The sequence below is a fragment of the Caloenas nicobarica genome, chromosome 1 (assembly GCF_036013445.1).
Source record: "Caloenas nicobarica isolate bCalNic1 chromosome 1, bCalNic1.hap1, whole genome shotgun sequence".
Classification (NCBI taxonomy): domain Eukaryota; kingdom Metazoa; phylum Chordata; class Aves; order Columbiformes; family Columbidae; genus Caloenas; species Caloenas nicobarica.
This window is the reverse complement of record NC_088245.1, coordinates 42,157,812-42,177,002: the sequence shown is the minus strand read 5'-3', so window position 1 is coordinate 42,177,002 and position 19,191 is coordinate 42,157,812. Positions and strand designations below refer to the sequence as shown.

Genomic DNA, 19,191 nt, shown 5'->3' with positions numbered 1-19,191 from the left:
TGGTGTTAATATGCTTAATAGCTTAAAAACCTGATGGAAAAAGTCACAGTATAACATGTATTAACTGGGTGAGGTGAACCTGAATATCCTTTGAAGAACTTGAATGCATGTGTTAGCAAATAGACTGCCTTAGCTTTTTGAATTGTTTGGTATACTGCTTCTACAAATATTTATAGCTATAGCAACATGTAGACTATGATTTTTAGAATGTTATGTATTAATATATGTGATTAGTCACCATAAACTACTAGATTATTGTTTTACCAAGGTTTCACTAATAAAAATTTACGAAAGTTAAGTCTTAATAAACCTGGAAAGTATTAAGGCTAATGAAATATTCATGTTCTTGACAGCATTGATCGGTGTTTTTATTGGTGTTTTAGGCAATGGACCACCTGCAGTCATTTATTGCAGACTGTGACAGGAGAACAGAAGTGGCTAAGAAAAGGCTAGCAGAAACCCAAGAAGAGATCAGTGCTGAAGTTGCAGCTAAAGTAAGCATGTAAAACTAGTTACTGAAGTCTCTTTGAAGGTGTCTTTTTCTAAGGAGCCAACTTAAGGCTTTGGCAATCTGTCCAATCTGATAATTCATACTGAGGAGGGGAAAAATAAGATGTTTTCTGTGTCCTTCCCAAAACTGCCATTAATGCACAGAGAGGAGAACATATGGAAGAGACCTCTGTCATGTTTTTTGTGCTCGGGAAACGTGACTCTCTGTGATACCGTGCCATGCAAATGTTAGTAATTCTTAGTTTTTGATCAAAAACTTTATCCGTAAACAAAGTTTGATGTGGTTTTCTCTTGGTCTTCTAACTGAAACAAACAAACAAAACCCCACCACAACAACAACAAAACAAAAAACCATCCCACAACACTTTTCTGTTTTCTGCCCATATATGCACATGCTAGGAGGAATGGTTGTACAAATATTAATTTTGCAGGACTGTGGTATAGACAACAGTGGGAATTACTTGAAGTTTCTGAACAAAATCCTGCTCTGGAGTTGGTACATAGACTCAGTAACTCAGCCTTTCTCTGTGTGTTTTTACGAGGCAACTTCAGTTTCACTTTTACCTGGAGAAGTTCTCTGCATGTTTATTTTAGTTCTATCCTACTGATGTTGCATATAACAACTCAGCAGTAGTTCGGATCGTTTTCTGTAATTTAAAAGCCTTTCTTGTGTTAAGCTTTTCCTTGTCTTTCAAGGCTGAAAGAGTTCATGAATTGAATGAAGAAATTGGGAAACTGCTGGCCAAAGTAGAACAGCTTGGAGCTGATGGGAATGTGGAAGAATCTCAAAAAGTAATGGATGAAGTAGAGAAGGCTCGGGTAAAGAAGAGAGAAGCTGAAGTAAGTTGATTGTGTAAGGCTTGGATGAGGGAAAGGGCAGTGTCTGATATTAAATTGGTTGGCATCTGTGTAATGGAATATGTCTTACCTGCTGTCACATCCTTAACTAATTGCTTCAGATAAAACTAAAGAATTTGCTTGTGGCATCCTATATAGTTAAAGTTTCTACCTTTAAATACACTCCTATACTATTAAAATTATTCTCGCTTTTGCGGACGATGCATTTATCTTAGTTTAGCTGTATTGGCCAGTTGTGTCTGCGGACACAACAGTTGTGTCTGTGTTTGTTGTATCTTGTTCGGTCTCGTGGCTCTTGCTGTGGCAACCCTGTTGTGCCTCGTGCTGTGCTGATGTGGCTCATACTGGAAAGCTTCAGTGACACGAACCATTGTCTTCATGGAAAGAAATTAGTCAGTGGCTTGTGTATGATGCAAGTCAAAACTGTCCTTGTTGTAATGTTCAAGTAGCAGAACTCACTAAGAGCTCTTCGATACTGTGTTTCACAAAGATAATTAAATTTATAGAAAAAAAAAATCTGCAGCTGTTTTAATGGTACCAGAGGGGTTGCTGGCAGTCTTGCTTATCTGTCATCTGAGTGTCTAGATTAATTTTGCTCAGATAACTTGTTTAACTAGTGTCTAAAATGCAGGTAGATTTTTTTAGGAAACTACTACTGTTTTAAACTGGGTTCAGAATGAAAACTGGTGTCATGTTTTCATAATACTTTAATGTAGTAATTGTAATGTTAATGTGTATTCATTGTAGTGTATGAGAAAGTTGTTCATCCTTCTAAGTAGTATGATCTTAAGTAAAGGTAAAAATCACCCCACTTTTTAATTTGCAAAACCAGTTGCTGATGTCCTGCTTTTAAATATGTCCAGCCTTCAAAATAAGGAGCTTGTCTTGTATCTTAATGAGACAGCTGGCTTATGAATAATGTGAATTAACTGAAGGGTGTGCTGGTGTGCATCTAATTCAGTTATCATTTGTAGTGTATCTTTGGTAAAGTGTTACCTTTTTTTGTGCATTGAGAAATAACAGCTGGCAAATTGCGGTTTGTTGTGGGTTGTTTTTTTTTTTTCCCCTAGGAAGTATACCGGAATTCTATGCCTGCCTCTAGCTTTCAGCAGCAGAAGCTACGGGTTTGTGAAGTGTGCTCGGCTTATCTTGGTCTTCATGACAATGACCGACGACTTGCTGACCACTTTGGAGGAAAGCTACATTTAGGATTTATTGAAATAAGAGAGAAGCTTGAGGAACTCAGGGTAAATAATTCTTATATTTTTGTGTGTGTATATGCATATGCTCCTGCCTAATTATTTGCCAGGCCACCTAAATGGCATATTTCTTCCTGGGCATGTGAATCTTTTTCATATTACTTTAAAATTTGGAATTTCATCTATAAATCACTAAACATTCTAATATAATACAAGTTATCTGGATAATTTGATAAGATGACCTCTTTTACACTGAGGTATATTAAAACATGTTCAAAGTAACGCATCTTGGGAGCAGAGAGGTGTGATTCCACTTGTAAAATGGAAAACTATTTTGAACAAGTTATGTTGAAACATATTCAGCAGTCATAGGAGATAGGCAAATTAACTTTACTTTTAGGCAGTTGATTTGGCTAAAAGTAATAATGAGATTCTTGAAAATACAAGACCATGTAGTGGGCTGAAGTGAGTGATATTTATTTAAGTAGGCTAAAATGTTAATAGGACTGGTGTTGAAATCCTCGTTTTTGGTACCACTGCATGAGGAGGATGATAACACGGCAAAGTTTTCCAAAAAGATCTACAGAAATGCCTGGAGCTCAAACCTGCTGTATGGTGAAAGGCTAACACTCAATTAGGTTATTTTATCTGGACAAAGATTAGGAGGTGACTTGAATTCTGTAGGTACCAACAACTAAAGAAGATTTATTTTTTTAAGTTTTAAGTAATTTTTGAAAGCTTTTAAGCTTAACTGACAATAGATGAAATAAATAAGTTCCAACAACTCAAGGCTGTAGATATCCAAAGTCAGAATACAAAAAAGATGTATATCTTGAAGTCAGGGTAGCCATTAAAATAATGGTTACATGGAGGTTGCATGTTTTCTATAGCCTGAAGATTTGAAATCCAGTTGGAATATTACCCTAAACAACACTATCTTGACCATAAATTGTGTGCTGGAAGAAAGACTTATTGGAATTATATTCTAGACTTCTCGTGTTCAAGAGGATGGATTTGTACACTGAAGCCATTTATGATCTTAATATGCAAAATATGGAGTTCAAGGCTCAATTAAGCATTTAATTGGAGAAATCACTAAAGACAATAGCTGAAGGAGTTGAAGTCCTAAAAGCAGAAAATGCTGCTACTGAGATTGATAAAATTGGGTTGATTTATATTTCATAATATTCCAGCTGTCTTGCATGGATACTGTGACTTGCCCTTTGGAAATCCCAACTCTTTCCGTTGACTATATTGGCAACTTAGGCTTCTAAATATAATTGGTGTAACTTAAAACTTAGATGGCTAGAACAGATCATGTGCTTCCTCTCATCCCTCCATGAGATTGTGCAGAGTCACTTGAACAAGAAACCTTGCTTGTAGTTAAATTACTGATATTGTACAAGGAAGTATAGATATAATTTGACAAAGGGTTGAAATAACTGATTACACCATTCAGAAAAAAAAATGCATGGATAATTATTTCACATTCCCAAAGCATCAATAAAATAATCTTTTGAAGTATTTCGCTAACAAAAAAAGAAAACAATAACTATCCCCTCCTTCCTCAGAGCTCTCCTCAGAGATCTAATCAAGATGCTGCTGGGGCAATTCCACATCTCAGAAGAAGGTCTTTACAAAGAGTTGAATTTCTTGCATCATGTCCAGAAGGTGGCAAGACTTGGGTTTGGCCAGATCTCCAGTTGTGAGTTCCACATCTGAGGGCCCTCTACTGAGCGTGCCTTGTCCCCAGTAGTAGTGAGTTCAACCTGGGGGCCATCAGCTGAAGCGTCCTCTCTAATTATGTTTCATGTTCACAATACAGAAACAAGTAGCCTCGAAACTAGGTATCAGCCCAACCAAGTCATTTAAGACTAAGGATTTATTTGTGTCACAGCGTAGCTGAAGGAGTTAATAAAACAATTCACTCTCCTCATTCTGGTTCCTTTCTACCTTTCCCCAGTGGCTAAATTATGATAGGATTGGCATGGAAACTCTCAGATTAAAGGCATGACTTACTGCTCCGAATTCCCCTTTGTGGAAGCTTAATATAACTCTACATATTTCAGGTCTTCATGTAACACCCATCTATTTGCTGCAGCTATTCTGCAATAAGTTCTATTTCTTGGAGAGAAAAAAAATATATAGATTTATACTGAGGAAGAGCAAGGGAATAATACACACAAGGGAAAGAACTGAATGTTAACTGTCTAGATTATTTTTATAGCACGTTCATCTGAGAAATTTTGAAATGTAACTTAATGAATATATTCCTTTTGCTTTTAGAGGATTGTGGCTGATAAACAGGAGAAACGAAATCAGGAACGTCTGAAGCGTAGAGAGGAGAGGGAAAGAGAAGAAAGGGAAAAACTAAGGAGGTAGGAATCTATTTTAATTGCATATACATAATGACCTATTTAAGTTTAATGGGAAAACTATGATTGTAGTTCATACTCTTCTACATCTGCAGAATCACTAGTCTGCATTCCTTGGAAACAAAAGGGTTGAGAGTGAAATTCATGTCTCTTATAATCTGAGTCATTTTCATAGAAAGCCTTTTCAAAAACTACAGATAGAAATGAACAAACAGCCTTTAAATGAGGTAATTCTCAGGTGTGTACTTTGTTTTGAGACCTGACAGATGTAAGCTTACACAGATGTGGGTTTCTAACATCTGTCAGGTGTCAGATATTTCTTTACAGATGTTAGGAATTTTCGTTACTGGAAGTAATTGAATGTATGACTGGGGAAAGGAGTTCCCTGTTCTTCTATGAAAGAGTTGCTTCCAGGCCTTGCGGGGCTGGAGTGAAATGGGATCTGAACTGCAGTTCTCTTCACATGTCAGCTTCAGAGGTTGAGAGAGTAAACTTTGAAATCTGTTGCAGTCTGATAATATGTGCATGACAAGAAATAAGGAAGTGCTTTTTCTGTGGGAGTAGTGGCAATAAAAAAGCAGATTAGGTATTCTTTGGTAGCATGGTAGGCTCAAAAATAAATAAAAAAACCTGACAAACACAAAACAGTTTTCAGAGGGATGTATTTCCTGGTAAATATGTTACAAAGATATTAATACCAAAGAAAAGGCCTTTAAATAATTGCCAGTAAAGAAAGAAATACAATAACAGGTCAACTAGTTTGGTTTATTAAGTTGTGCTTTATTTGATAATAAGGCTCTGTGAGAAAAATTGATGTTTTTCCATTTGTTTCAGCTCCAGATCCCACAGCAGGCATGCCAAAAGGTACGCAAATTTGTGGACAAGGAATACCATCAGTGAAGTCATCCTTTCACAAGCTGGAACATTATAAGTTTGTCTAGCACTATCAGTTTAAGACATCCGTCTTTACAGACAGCATTCTGTTACATAGTCATCTCTTTGTGTGTTTATACAATATTTATCACCATGCTACTGAGTCTGTATGTGTATATCTATTTTGTGGCTATTGCAATGCAACTTTTTGTCCTAAATAATGCTTGCAACACAGATAATTGCTCTTTCTTCGAAACAGAAGCTTAAGGTTTGTACCGTTTGGTGAAAACTCATGTTGTTTTGAAGTCTTAAGTGCCAGGTTAATTCTCAACAGGTGACCCATGGGTTTTCTTCGTAACCTACACAGTTGAAGATCACCAGTGAGGTATTATTGCAAAGTTATTAAAAAAACCTCCAAAACAACCAAAACAACAGCAACAAAAAACCAACAACAACAACCAAAAAACCTTCTGAATTTGTATGGTGTTTAGAACCTTCCAGACTAGTTTGATTGTAGCAGCTATATGGAAGGGTACAGTCCTACTTTCTTCAAATACCATAGTACATTGGTTGTGGCAGATGATCCCTATCACTGCATTAAGGAGTTCTACAACTTTGCCTGATAAAGAGAAGGTTTTTAAATTCTAAAAGTACATTTTATTTTTTTTCTCCCCCACATTTTTAATTCCTTTTAGAAGCCTGAATTGGCTATGCCATAACCATACATAGTCTTGAATTAACTGTAGAATTGTCTGCAAACTCCTACAAAGGATTTTGTAGGATTTCTGATGTTGTTTTTCCCTCTATGTTTGCCTGTGATAGGACAACGGATTAGCTCTGAACACTGCAGGCCATTGTCTATACAGATTTGTTTATGCTTAGAGTGCATAATATTCAAAATACCCTGATAGAGTAGGTAGGTGAGTGCAGTGTATGGTTTAAGTCCTTTTTGTTCATAGATCTAGGTCCCGAGATCGCCGCAGACATCGGTCTCGCTCAGCCTCCCGGGAACGAAAGAGAAGAACTCGCTCCAAATCCCGTGAGAAACGCCATCGTCACAGGTCTCGCTCGAACAGCCGCAGCCGGAGTCGCAGCCACCATAGAAGCAGGCATAGCTCCAGGGAGAGGAGCCGAGAACGCAGCTCCAAAAAGAGGTAAATGTTGGACGAGAAATAAATGGCTTTTCCTAAATGTGTGTTGAGAATTTTCTTACGAAATTAAGTTTACATTTAGCACTTGATAATTTAAACACATTTTGAGACCGTCTCTGATTTCAGTTAGACCATTAGCACATTTATGATTTCACATACAGTAGTGATTTTTTTTTTTTCCTTAATAAAAATAATAGGGTTATGGAGGAGTGATATAAGGTGTCAAGTTGATAATACTACCAGCTTCCTGCAGTGTAGAAACAGTTGATCTCCATTTGAACCCAGGGGCATCAGCTGTTGTCTTTCTGTCACACAATTGGTTCTTCCCTTGGGCTCTTGTTCCCAGCACTGGAGCCCATCTGCTGGCTGTGCCAGATAAAAACCAATTTAGATATGCCTGAAAAAAAATTTGTTGTGTTGCATCTGGAGATGTTGCTTTACAAGGAAAGTGGCTCAACCTCTCTTTGAAGGATTACTGCAGAGAGCAGTCTGGGGCTGTTGCTTTTGAATGACTCAGTTGCCGTCTGCTCCTGAGGATTTGCTGGCTTATTTTAGATGAGTGAGGTAAGCACAATTTAGAGGTGTGTTGGAATTGCACAATGAGGCATCTGGTAGGGAGGTCTGCTCATAACCAGGATTCCTTTCTGGTATATGTCAGCCAGTGGGACATAGATATGAGTGCAGCACAGTGGACAGGGTGCCCAGTCTTAAAGCTCTGGCAGACTGTCGACTTGCAAGAAGAGAAAAGATCTGGTCTTGGAGTGGCTGCACATGTGGGGTTTATAATTGACATTGGTTTAGGAATTAAATCACCAAGGATGGGGAAATGTGTTAAATGTTTTCAAGTATCTCATGGGCTCTTTGCCCTAAAAATGAGCTTTTTTTTTCTTCCTGGAGTAGGTAGGCGACTGTAGTCCCATTGTGCTCTGTAAGAAAGCATAGAAGACAGGGTTGGGCCAAGTCTTTTGTTTCCTTATTTTTGTTGCGGATAGATAAAACTTCAGTCTCCAGCACTTTAGTTGATACAATCAGTAGTGCCTGGTATTTAAAATTCTTCAGGGTGTTCTTTAGTATCCTGAAGTCAACATTTTGGACTCTGCAATTTCCATCTTGATTGTAGCCTGTCATGACAGTTATCCTAAAAAGCCTGCTTCTTCAAGGCATTCACAATGGCAGATTAGTGAACTCTTCAAGCCTGTAGTTTTTCGGTCTTAAAATAGACATTTTCCTTTGAATTAACACGTTTATGAACTTGGATGAACCAGTGTATAGAGCAACTGCTCAAGTTGCGTTTAATTCTTCAGCTCTGAGGTCTGACCTTGCAAGACCCAATTTCAGTCCTTTGAAGAAAACTGTACTGATTGGTCATTCTGGGATTTGCATCATAGTTGCTCAAACTGTCCGATATGATACGCGCAATGCAAATGATGCATTGTCCTTCTGTGCGTTGGCAAAGAAATATGTAAGAAGGAGGAAATTATGTGAAACATTGGTGCTATCCATACAACAGTAAACCTGTCATTCCCAGCTACCGAAGGTGAATTGAAAAAGCACAAGGTGATGTGAAGATTAAGTTAGTGTCGTCTTACAAGATGCTGTCAAAGGATAAACCCTTCAATCCTTGTTTTGTGTGAATGAATTAAAAAGATGATGTACTTCAGGGCACAAGATTTTAGTCTTACGATATTTGGTACTGGAAATATTTTCTCACAGTATCAGTTCCTGCCTTGAAGGAATGAGACACACGTGTGTTGGAAGAATCCTTGGTGCAAATAAGAGGTTTGCATTACTGTTAACTTGAGGGGGAAAAAAATTGCTCTGCCATCATTAATTAGCAGCTCATACCTCTTATTTCTCTGAGGTCAAGCAAAATTTTTCCTCTTAAAGTATGTATATTGTGTTTTCAATAGACTGAAGAATCCTTAGAGCCGTGATCTTGCGGTGCTGGGACCAGGGTACCTATTAGATTTGCAGCCATGCTGGATGCCTCCTTTGTAGAGATGCCCTTCTAGCCATTAGAGCTGCTTTTCACATGGATGTGGGAGGAGTCTTTCTGTTGAATACCGTACAGCTGTTGATGCCACAATCCAAAATAAACCTGAACTTACAAGCTCGAATGTATTATACTTCCTTGTCTCCTAGAACTCTTTTCTAGTCCAGGGAAGTGTTTGTTGCCAAATCCTATTTTTAAATATTTTTTTTAGGAATTTCTTAAAATCCTGATATTAAATACTTTTATTCAAACCTGTCTTTCTTAAGCTCAAAACATTGTTGTCCAAGGAATTCTGGCCAAGAATACTCTCAAAAATAAGACAAACTCCAGCAAGTTAACTTCTTGAGGAAGGCGTCATAGCCTTAACCAGATAAATTCAGATCTGGGGAACATGGCGCTTTTGCCAAACTCTTGCAGAAGAGCAGAAGCAACCAGAAGCAACAGAAAGACAGCTGAAAGCTGCAGCAGTGGCAGCCCATGGTGCCCCTAGTTCTAGGGCCTTAAGAGAAGTGTGGAGTTGTGGTTGCTGTGTGGGAAGAGCTGCATCATTTTGTATTAATCTAAAGCCTTCAGTGTGACTTTTTTTTTTTTTTGTGGCCTTGGTTAAAGTACTGTAAAATACAGTTATAGCAGGCTGCTGAGTCCTGCTGTAAAAGCTATTTATGTGTCTGGGTTTTTTCAGTTTTCATTGCATCCATTATGGTTTCAACATGTAAGCATACTAGACTGTTAGACTCCTCGCTGGAGAAACACTGATGTGCTTCTCCTGGAAGTCATTTTCCCATTTTGTTCTGTCTAACATCACAGGTGAACTTGTGCTGAGTATTATCGTTTGCAGCAAACCATGCAGCTTCTGGTGTTCCTGTCCACTCTTCTTCAGAAACTATTTTCTAAAGAGCCTTTCACATAAAATGAAATGCTGCCACTTCTCAGATACTTCTTCATTCTGAAAGTAAAGGGATATTTATTGTGTACTGTATCTGAGGAGTTTTTACTAATACATAATTTTGTCTGACAAACATGTTTTCTTTAATCTTGTATCGTCATTCACCTTATGAAGAGATCGGTAGATTTAAATCTCTTAGTGGCTGGGATCTTGTTTCAAATTTATCAATATAAGGAGCGGACCTCTGCACTCTGTGGGCACAACCAAATGTATACAAAGCATCTGGAAATAGTAGCAGTGTGTCTAAGATAATGGGAACCCACCTGGTAATAACAGCAACATGCCTAAGGTAACAGGAACCCTAGGTCTACCCAGGCTTGGATTACTGGCTTATCAAGAGCAGGTATAAATAAAGTCCTGCTTTTCTTCATAGTTAGCTATAAGTTCCAAATAACTAAAATGAATCATCTTTCATCTCATTAGAAACAAAATACATATTTTGTGCTTCTTGATTGGCAATGGAAAAGTGAATATTTGCAGTTAGGTTTTGAGATGCATGCTCAATGATAAGATCAATCGTGACAGCAGACCTAAATGTGGGGAAATTGGGTCAGTATTCGTGAGCCCACTTAGAAGAATTCACGTGAGAAGGGCTAATGTACTGACAGATATTGTATAGACAGATAGAGTACCTGAAGTCATAGGATGGGACTTCATTTTGCCTGGCTTTAGATGACTAGGTCAGATGTAAATCTCAACAGTGTGGATACTGCCCACATGTCTGGTGAAGGGGTCTATTTCTGCTGAAGAATCCACTTGACCAGTTAGAAAGTCATGCTCTCCAAGCATTATAGATTATGTACATCTAGTAGAGGTTCTGATTCAAAAGGCTCTACCTTGCCCTTGAGAAAGGCGGGAATAGTATTTTAATTCTAAGTCTTCTGGTAGTAATACTGCTTCCTAAAGGGATTGTATAAACTTTCACACCACTATGCTGTGATTAATTAAAGCCAGTCTTCCTTCTTGTCAGCTGATTAGAGACACCTGTAGAGAGTTGGGATGGCTGGATGAATGCATCTTCCATTCCTCCAAAAATGCATTGAATGAGAAGCCAGAGCTGTGGATGGCATCTCATCCTGTCTGTCTGCCTATTCTAGAATTAATTACTAGAGTCAGCCTGAGTCGACCGGTTTGGAAGCATTGTTACTGCTGCTGGGGACTTGCAGCGCAAAATGCTTGTGAAACAGCTATATTAACTCTGGTTTTAACTTCTTATTTGACATGTATTTTGTGGAATAGGAGCAATGCCTGTGGATCTTAGTGTCTGCAAATACTAAGTCTTGCAAAACACTATATTGTAGGGAAAATAATCTTTCCAGCAAAGGAACTAAAATGAAAGGGCACTTCTTTGTAAGCTCATGAAGGGAAGTCAGTGCAGGAGCATGATGCAGACTTCAGTTTTGAAGCTTTGAGGTGGTGACAGTAACTTTACGTAAATGGAGAGAGTACAATCTTGCTGTCCAGTACACCAGATTTTTTTAACCAAGAAATTAGTAGCTGGCTTTGTAGCATGCTGTTAAGATTTTTCTGCAAAAGTATGTATTGGAATATTTTTATGATTACAGTACATCTTAAAATGAAAATGTGATGCCTTTCAGCAACAGGCTTAGGTGTACTCTCTGAGGGAATGTAGAGGTGGATGTCTAATCCAGTTTTTTTTCCAGTACAGATACCTCATTTCATTTAAAACTGTGGACTGTTTAACAGAATAGCTCTTTTCTGGCTTCATTGTAAAGTTTTTGAAAATGCTTATTATCAGAGTAAAATATCTAAAAGTAACACCACCCCAATATCATAAAATCACACAAGGGATAATTCTTCGAACAAAACCTAATTGTTGCACAGATTCCAGATTTGTTTTATATTTATCATGTAATAGCCTCACTCCAGAATAATGCAAGTTAATTTCTCCTTGCTTTTAATCAAACTCCCATTTTTAAAATACGTTTTGTAAGTTTGTTATTTGTATATCTGAGGTAGGCTAGACATTCTTCTCAAGGTAGAGACTACAGATGAGAAATTTCAATTAAGCTTCTTGTTAATGCAAGCTTTGAGGGTGGATGTTGAAAATAAGAGATTTAGTGAAGCACATTGACCTTAATCTGGATTCCGTAACAAATTGTGCCTCTATCAATATTTGTCTTTTGAAAGGGGAAGTAGGAAAAGGAGAAGAGTAGAATGATTTCTGATGTCTTCTCATAAACTTCTATTTATATAAATCTAAAGTTGGATTGGAAAAAGAAGAAAAATACTAAAATGGAAATGCTGTTTAATAGCTAAAGATTCGTGACTAACTTGAATTCTCAAATTTACTGCACTTTTTCAGATCCTCAAAAGAAAGATCTTCAAGAGACAAAGAACGTTCAAGAGATCGTGATAGAACATCACGTGATAAAGAGAGAAGCTCCAGAGAGAGGTCACCGCGAGATTTCAGAGACAAGAAACGTTCTTACGAAAGTGCTAATGGCCGATCAGAAGACCCGAGGAGCTCAGAGGAGCGCGAAGCAGGGGAGATATAACTGGCTGTATATTCACCTGATCTCTAGCTTCCTATGATGTTGCGTAATATGGTTTAGTTTACAGTTGTTCAAAGGGACACCAGTGAGCAGTTCCAGACACTGATCCAACTAGGGTAGATGTACAGTATATAAAAGTGGTTATAACCAAGTCAGAATTAAACCCCATCAATTAATGATGCCTAAAGCTGGGTCCTGGACTTCCACCAAGTTGTAAAACTTTTCTGAAAGATTTCTCTTTATTCAGGACAACAGTTTTATGTACCAAGATGCAGATCTCAATGTTTTTAATCTCCTTTCCAATACAAGTTAGTGAACAAATTATATTCTACTACTTGCCTCGGGTGCTTTTGAACCTTTATAAATTCTCCAATTCTGCTCCAGTCAAAACAGCAGCATTGAAAGGTTGTATCTTGGGGGATTTTTTTTTGTTTGCTTTTTTTGTAAGAGGGTGGGTGGATGGATATTAACTTACTCAAAGGTTATGTTCCCAGTGACGTTTTTGTTTGGGAACCTAGGAGTTGATTACAGTGGGAGCATTTAGACAGGAATGTGTGCTGGAGAAAACAGAAATGTCTTTTTGCAGTGCCTATTTAGACTTGGAAATTGAACAGCTGTTGCATTACATCTTTTTTTATTTCTACTTAAATTTTGAAATCAAAGCCAGTCCCATATCTGTACCATTTGATTGGTATGTGTTCAATATATTTGTTTTTTCCATAAGGACTCTTTCTGCTTTTTCTTGTGGGGTGTAAATGGCACATCCTTAATTGTATTAAAAACAAACAACCAGCAACAACAAACAAAAAATAATAACAAAAAAATTTAAAAAAAATAAACCACATTGTCCAATAACTTCACAAGGATATACTGGTCATACTGGTCTCTTAAGGTGGTTACTTAGCAGTTCAGTCATTTGAAAACTAATATTTCGTTATTAGAGTTTTTAATATGCAGATGTGCTCCAGGAGAAGCAGTCTTTCTGATTACAATCTTGACCATCCTAAGATCTTCAGAGGCAAAAAAACTTGGGGAATCATCATGATCATGGCACAGCCACTAACTCCTAAATGACTTCAGTTTCAAGAAGCAGTATTTCATTTGGATACAAGCTGCCTTTACGTAAAGGGATTGCTGTCGATTCTGTCGGATTGAAAGTGCTGTGGGGCACATAAATAATTCAGATATGCCCTATTCCCACACAGAAGAATTTAGAGATTGGTAAGTTCTCTTCCTCAAGATAGCACACCTGAGTTACTTCACAGTGATGCTTAAAAGCAGCATTTGTCATGATTTATTGGCTTTTCAGCAGATTCTGCAGACTCTCCTCTGTGTCTCCATAGTCCAAGTGCCTCTGCAGGCCTGCTAACAATGGGCGTATAATAGCACAGTAAATTCACTGTGTGCATTTTTCCTCAGTGTCTTTTCTGTAGCCTCTTCAGTGTGGTCAGAACACATGGGTGGTAATTCTAACACAGCAGATAATTCAGCATTCTTTTGGCTGGCAGTGCAAGCCAGAACAAGACCTTTACATTTCAGTGAGGATTTGTATCCAACATCGTACATACCCTCCAGTTTGGCATTCATGTCATTTTAAGCTCCTAAAGAAATACAGTAATAATGGCAGCTAACTACTTAACACTTTTATTTATCCATTGGAAATCTGAAGATGAGTTTTCCTCAGCATGCTTTATGATTTCCTGCGTGGCCCAGCTGTGTGATGGATGTAAGTTACTGGTGTTTGTCATCTGGTAGGAGCACACTGTGTTCTTGTCACACTTTGTTAGTGGAATTCTAGTAGTGTGACAAAAGGTGAACAGTCATTTCTAGATGCATCTTGCATAGCAGAATTGCCAGTGAATGGATTCCTAACTCCTTTGGAATGCCTTTCTGGAATAAAAATATTGCAGAATTACTGAGGACCTGTCTGCCTCTGCAGCCAGCAACTAGAAATTTTGAACCATAAGAGGGGATGGTGGTGGGTTGGGAATTTGCATACTGTGACAAAACACTGCTTAGACTCCTTACTAGCAAATTCTAGGCAATATGCCATTGATTTTACAAATGGCTTTTAAATTTAATTATGAAAGGGTGATTGGATTTGAGCCATTCCTTATTTATAGGTTTTCATGGGGTGGTGAGCTTCATAGTATCCAAGTACCACACCAGTGTTAAACAGAGAAGGTAAGTCTTACCTCTGGTGTCCTGATAAAATAATCTGAATTACATGTAGAAATACTTGTTGGATGTCTGAAATGAGGTCTGGAGTGCAGCTGGGAAGAGAACTAAGGCAGTCGATGAAACGTCTTCTGATGCAGGAGATCTGGAATATCTTTAAGTAAGGGAGAGTGGTTTATTAGTTGTGCCTAAATGAGTCAGCATCTTCCACCCTTCCATCAGAACCAAGCTACTTTAATTTTCAGGAGGGTGAAACTGAGGTTTTCATCAGCTGCGTCTCCTGCTGGACAACTGAAGAGTGGTATTGACTGACATTAGTTTGCATAGTCAAAAAGGTTATGAAAGGGTCTTGGGAGATAAATCTGTCCATCTCTGATGCATCACATAAGGGAAAGAGCTTTGACACTAATCACATAGGTTGGGCTTCATTACTTGTGGTCTTTTATTTCCCAGTCTTCAGTAAATGGTTCAGCAATTGTTAAACTTGACTTCTGGGCTAGAACCAGATCAGAAATACAATGGCAAGGCCATTCAGATCAACCCACTCAACCCACTAACCCAGATCAAGCATGGCCTGCAGGCAGGGATGTACCTTCTGCCTTCACAGCATGCTAAGAATCATCCATCTGCACTGTACTTGGGACTTCCCACACGGAGCCTGTTTGCCTGGCTTTTCCCCCTTTGATCGCTTGTTCAGCTGTTGATTCTTATGAGACAGCCAGAGGTGGGTGCTGGACTCTCAGGCGGTGGGTAGGGGTTGCTGCTGTGCGGCAATGTCACTGGCAGCACCTGTAGTGATCTGTACTGCTACTGATTCTTCGCTCAGGTCTCACAGCTCTGCAGGTCCTTGAGAGAGCCTGATTACTCGAGGACACTCCTGTTCAAGGAAAGCATCAAGTTCAACAAGGGCAAGTGCCAGATTTTGCACCTGGGACACGGCAACGCTGGCTGTACATACAGACTGGGGGATGAGATGCTGGAAAGCAGCTCTGCGGAAAGGGTTTTGGGGGTTCTGGTCGACGGCAAGTTGAACATGAGCCAACAGTGTCCCTGGCAGCCAAAGGGCCACCCGTGTCCTGGGTGCATCCAGCCCAGCACTGCCAGCCGGGCAGGGGGGTGATTGTCCCGCTCTGCTCTGCACTGGTGCGGCCTCACCTGGAGCTCTGGGTGCAGTTCTGGGCGCCAAGGGATAAAAAGGATATAAAGCTACCGGAGAGTGTCCAGAGGAGGGCTATGGAGTTGGTGAAGGGTTTGGAGGTGAAGCCACATGAGGAGCAGCTAAAGTCACTGGGTTTGTTCAGCCTGGAGGAGACTGAGAGGAGACCTCATGGTGGCTGCAGCTTCCTCACAAGGGGAGGAGGAGGGGCAGGCGCTGAGCTCTTCTCTCTGGTAATCAGTGACAGAACCCAAGGGAATGTCAGGAAGATGTGCCAGGGGAGGTTTAGGTTGCACATTAGGAAAAGGTTCTTCCCCCAGAGGGTGGTGGAGCACTGGAACAGGCTCCCCAGGGAGGTGTCACAGCCCCAAGCCTGGCAGTGTTCAAGAAGAGACTGGACAAGCCCTCGGACACACCCTCTTCATGTCCAACCTAAACCTCTACTGACACATCTTCCTGCCATTCTCTCAGGTCCAGTCCATGCCTTTGAGGCACGTTCCATCCTGCTCCAGGGGCAGCAAGAGAAAATAGGCGAACCAGCCCCATGAGCAAATCAATGCAAATGAGTGACTGTGTAAACCTTAAATAGCTTTGGGGCCAGGATCCTCTATTTAGCTGAAGGGACAATGCCAGCACTTGTCTTAAGACACCCGGGGCCAATGCAAGACAGCTAAAAGCACGGATAGGTACATCCAAAGAAATGCATTTAGCTGTAGGAACACACACAGCATCGCAACAGGAAGCTCCTGTGGTGCTGAAGGGGACTCAGTGAGACGTGTGTGACACATGTGCTGTCTCCTCCAGGACTGGTACAGACTCAAGCAGATGGCAGTTTCAGTCAGCATTAAACACAGTCTAAATGCAGAATGAGCTATGGGCCAGAGGGGATGGCAGTGCACTGTTCGAGGGTCTGCAGCACCCGATAGCCCCCCCCAGTTTACCATTATCCATCCCACATTTCACATCCCACCTTACTTGGTATAGTTGTCCTTTGTTCAGCAAACTGTGGAGGTTAGTTTCTTCTGCTGCAGTGGCTTATAAAAAGTGTAAATGCGATGTTCGTTCAATCCTGTATGGTTCTTGCTATTTTTTTGCTTTGATCACTTTTTTCTACTCGCTGCTTAATAAATTCTTGCATCGTTACTGCTTGTGCAATTCTTTATTTCTTTTTACTAAGACCTGGAGATCTGGCTTTCACTGCAGCCTACAAAACCGGGAAGGAGCAGAGTGCCGGGCAGGGGATTCCAGCAGCTGGGAATAGAGAGAGAGGAAGGAATGTTTGTTTTACTCTAGGCTTTCCTCTTTCTCCCTGGTTTCTGTTCTGCAGGCACACGATGGACAGTCAGTGGGCAATTAGAAAAACTCTCTCGTGACTTGTCTCCCCTGGCTCTGGCTTCTGATCTCCTGTTGCTGGGGAAACCGCACCTCAAACCACATCCCCAGGCCCTCGGGAGTGCTGTGCAGAGCACGACAGGTGAGCAGCGTCCTAGGAAATGCACCGCTGTGGGGTCGGGACCAGCCCGCAACAAAGCGGGTCAAAAAGGGCCTGATGGACAGCAGGAGCTGCTGCGGCTGTACAGCCCTTTCCCAGGCTGAAACGGTCTGGTGAATGTTGATTGTAGTAAAGTATTGGTGGTTATGCTGAGTTAGGAGCACAAAGGGTAGAAGTCGTTCCTGGGGCCGCCTCAGAGAGGCTGCGAACTTTCACAGCACCAGGACTCCACCAGCCTCTGTGTATCCATCACTAGAAGGTAACCATAGACTCATTCTGGTTGGAAAAGTCCCTCAAGATCTGTGTTGGGGACTTTGCATCGAACTACTGTAACTTATTAAAGTGGTGATATCTTCCTAAGCTCAAACCAGTTTGCAAGAGAGCAATGGGAGTAAAGACCTGCTGATTTCCAACAGGTGAGGGCACCTGCTACCTTGATGAAGACTGGGACCATAATCCAGGTGTCAGCTCCAATGTTTCACAGACGTTGTCTTCCTTGTCCCAAAATCCTGCCTCTGCTTCTAGCCTCCTGCAAAGCTCTGCTGGTGGCCTGTGCTGATGGGAAGCGTCAGTGTGATGTGGGGATCAGCCTGCTCTGCCTGATGCCCGCGCTCAGCAGCTGCTGGGTGTCCTTGGTGGGCAGCCTGGGGAGGCTGGATGGAGATCAGCAGCACCCACATCACCAGCAGCGTGTCCCTGATTGACCTGCTCCCACGTGGTTGTGCAGAGCGAGGTGAAGCACCGAGAGAGACACCACAGCATTGCTTCCTCCTGGGGAAATGCTTCCAGGGACGTCAGAAGCAGAAGCCTGGGCTCTCCAAGGCAAATGTATAAAATATTCCTGCAGTACAACAAGGCTGCTATTTCTACCGTCTTCACTGAATAAGTGAACGATTCAGTCTAGGATGCTGCTGACTCACACGAGGAAAAAAAAATCACTCCTACGTGTCTTAGGCTTGTTTGATTCTGACCAGTAAAACTGCACTGAACTGGCTCAAACCAGACTTTTACAAGTGTTGTTCTTTTCTTGCAATACTTGACAATGCTGTGCAATATGCTTCCCCTTCACCCCAAGCAGGAAAAAATACTGAATCAAACCAAGCAGCCTGCCTCACCCTCCCTCTCCTGCAAGAGTTCATCTTCTAGACTTTGGGATTCCAGCATGCTTTGCCTAACAAATGGGATGGGTGCAGAAACTATACCTTGAACAAAGGAGAATTCTGCATTTTTAGCTGCTTACAAAATTATTGTTTCACGGTCAAGCGAAAAGCTTCCCTTCCCACCACCCAAGCGGACTGGATACTGCAAGTGTAATGGGTGCCTGGGCGGGAGCTTGAGCTGGTTTTGGTAACCCCCCAGTACCACCAGTAACCGTGCACTATAACCAGTTGCTGCTCCTGCGCATCACACGTGCCTTTTCCGTGCTACAAATGAGAGGACGCATCTGCTTTCTCTGTGTTTATTGCACTGCGCTGAAGCGAAATGGCATGTGGTTATTTGCAGTTATCAGCTGATGATTTCACCATGCCTAAGGAATACAAGGAAAAGCAATTAAATAGTCTGGGTCTCGGTGGCCACTGAAGGGAGGCTCAGGCCGTGCGACAGGACAGGATGAGGGCAGCGCCGTGGAAATCCCATGCTGACCGAGCTGGCCACACCGCCCACTCAGCAGGGCAGCAAAACCTCCGTCAGATGGATGCATTTTGAGTAGGGCAGGAGCTAGTGAGCTTTGGTACTATCGTCTTCTCCTGAGTACGTGGCCAGAGCAATTTTCTGGGAGTAGCGCCATGAAATCCATGCACTGGAGATGTTCATACCTGCCCAGAGGGACCCACTGGTGACCACATTCAGCGGTGACAACGCTTGTGCTGAAAGTTGCTCCAAGAAACTTCTCCACAGGCTGGAGAACTCCGCTGGCTCACACAGGAGGGGACTTTCCCTGGG

General features: G+C 41.0%; 1 protein-coding gene across 4 annotated transcripts in view; it reads left to right on the top strand.

The window, feature by feature from the left end:
- LOC135990837 (putative RNA-binding protein Luc7-like 2) overlaps window positions 1-13,210 on the top strand; it is a 35,484-nt gene extending 22,274 nt beyond the window's left edge. For all 4 annotated transcript variants that reach the window (XM_065638964.1, XM_065638947.1, XM_065638955.1 and 1 more), the window contains 7 exons: window positions 384-494; window positions 1,207-1,350; window positions 2,439-2,615; window positions 4,854-4,945; window positions 5,777-5,806; window positions 6,775-6,969; window positions 12,232-13,210. In XM_065638964.1, coding sequence (XP_065495036.1) covers window positions 384-494; window positions 1,207-1,350; window positions 2,439-2,615; window positions 4,854-4,945; window positions 5,777-5,806; window positions 6,775-6,969; window positions 12,232-12,424 — 942 coding nt within the window. In that variant the 3' untranslated portion in view covers window positions 12,425-13,210. The remainder of the gene's footprint in view (window positions 1-383; window positions 495-1,206; window positions 1,351-2,438; window positions 2,616-4,853; window positions 4,946-5,776; window positions 5,807-6,774; window positions 6,970-12,231) is intronic.
- The last annotated feature ends 5,981 nt before the right edge of the window (window positions 13,211-19,191 follow it).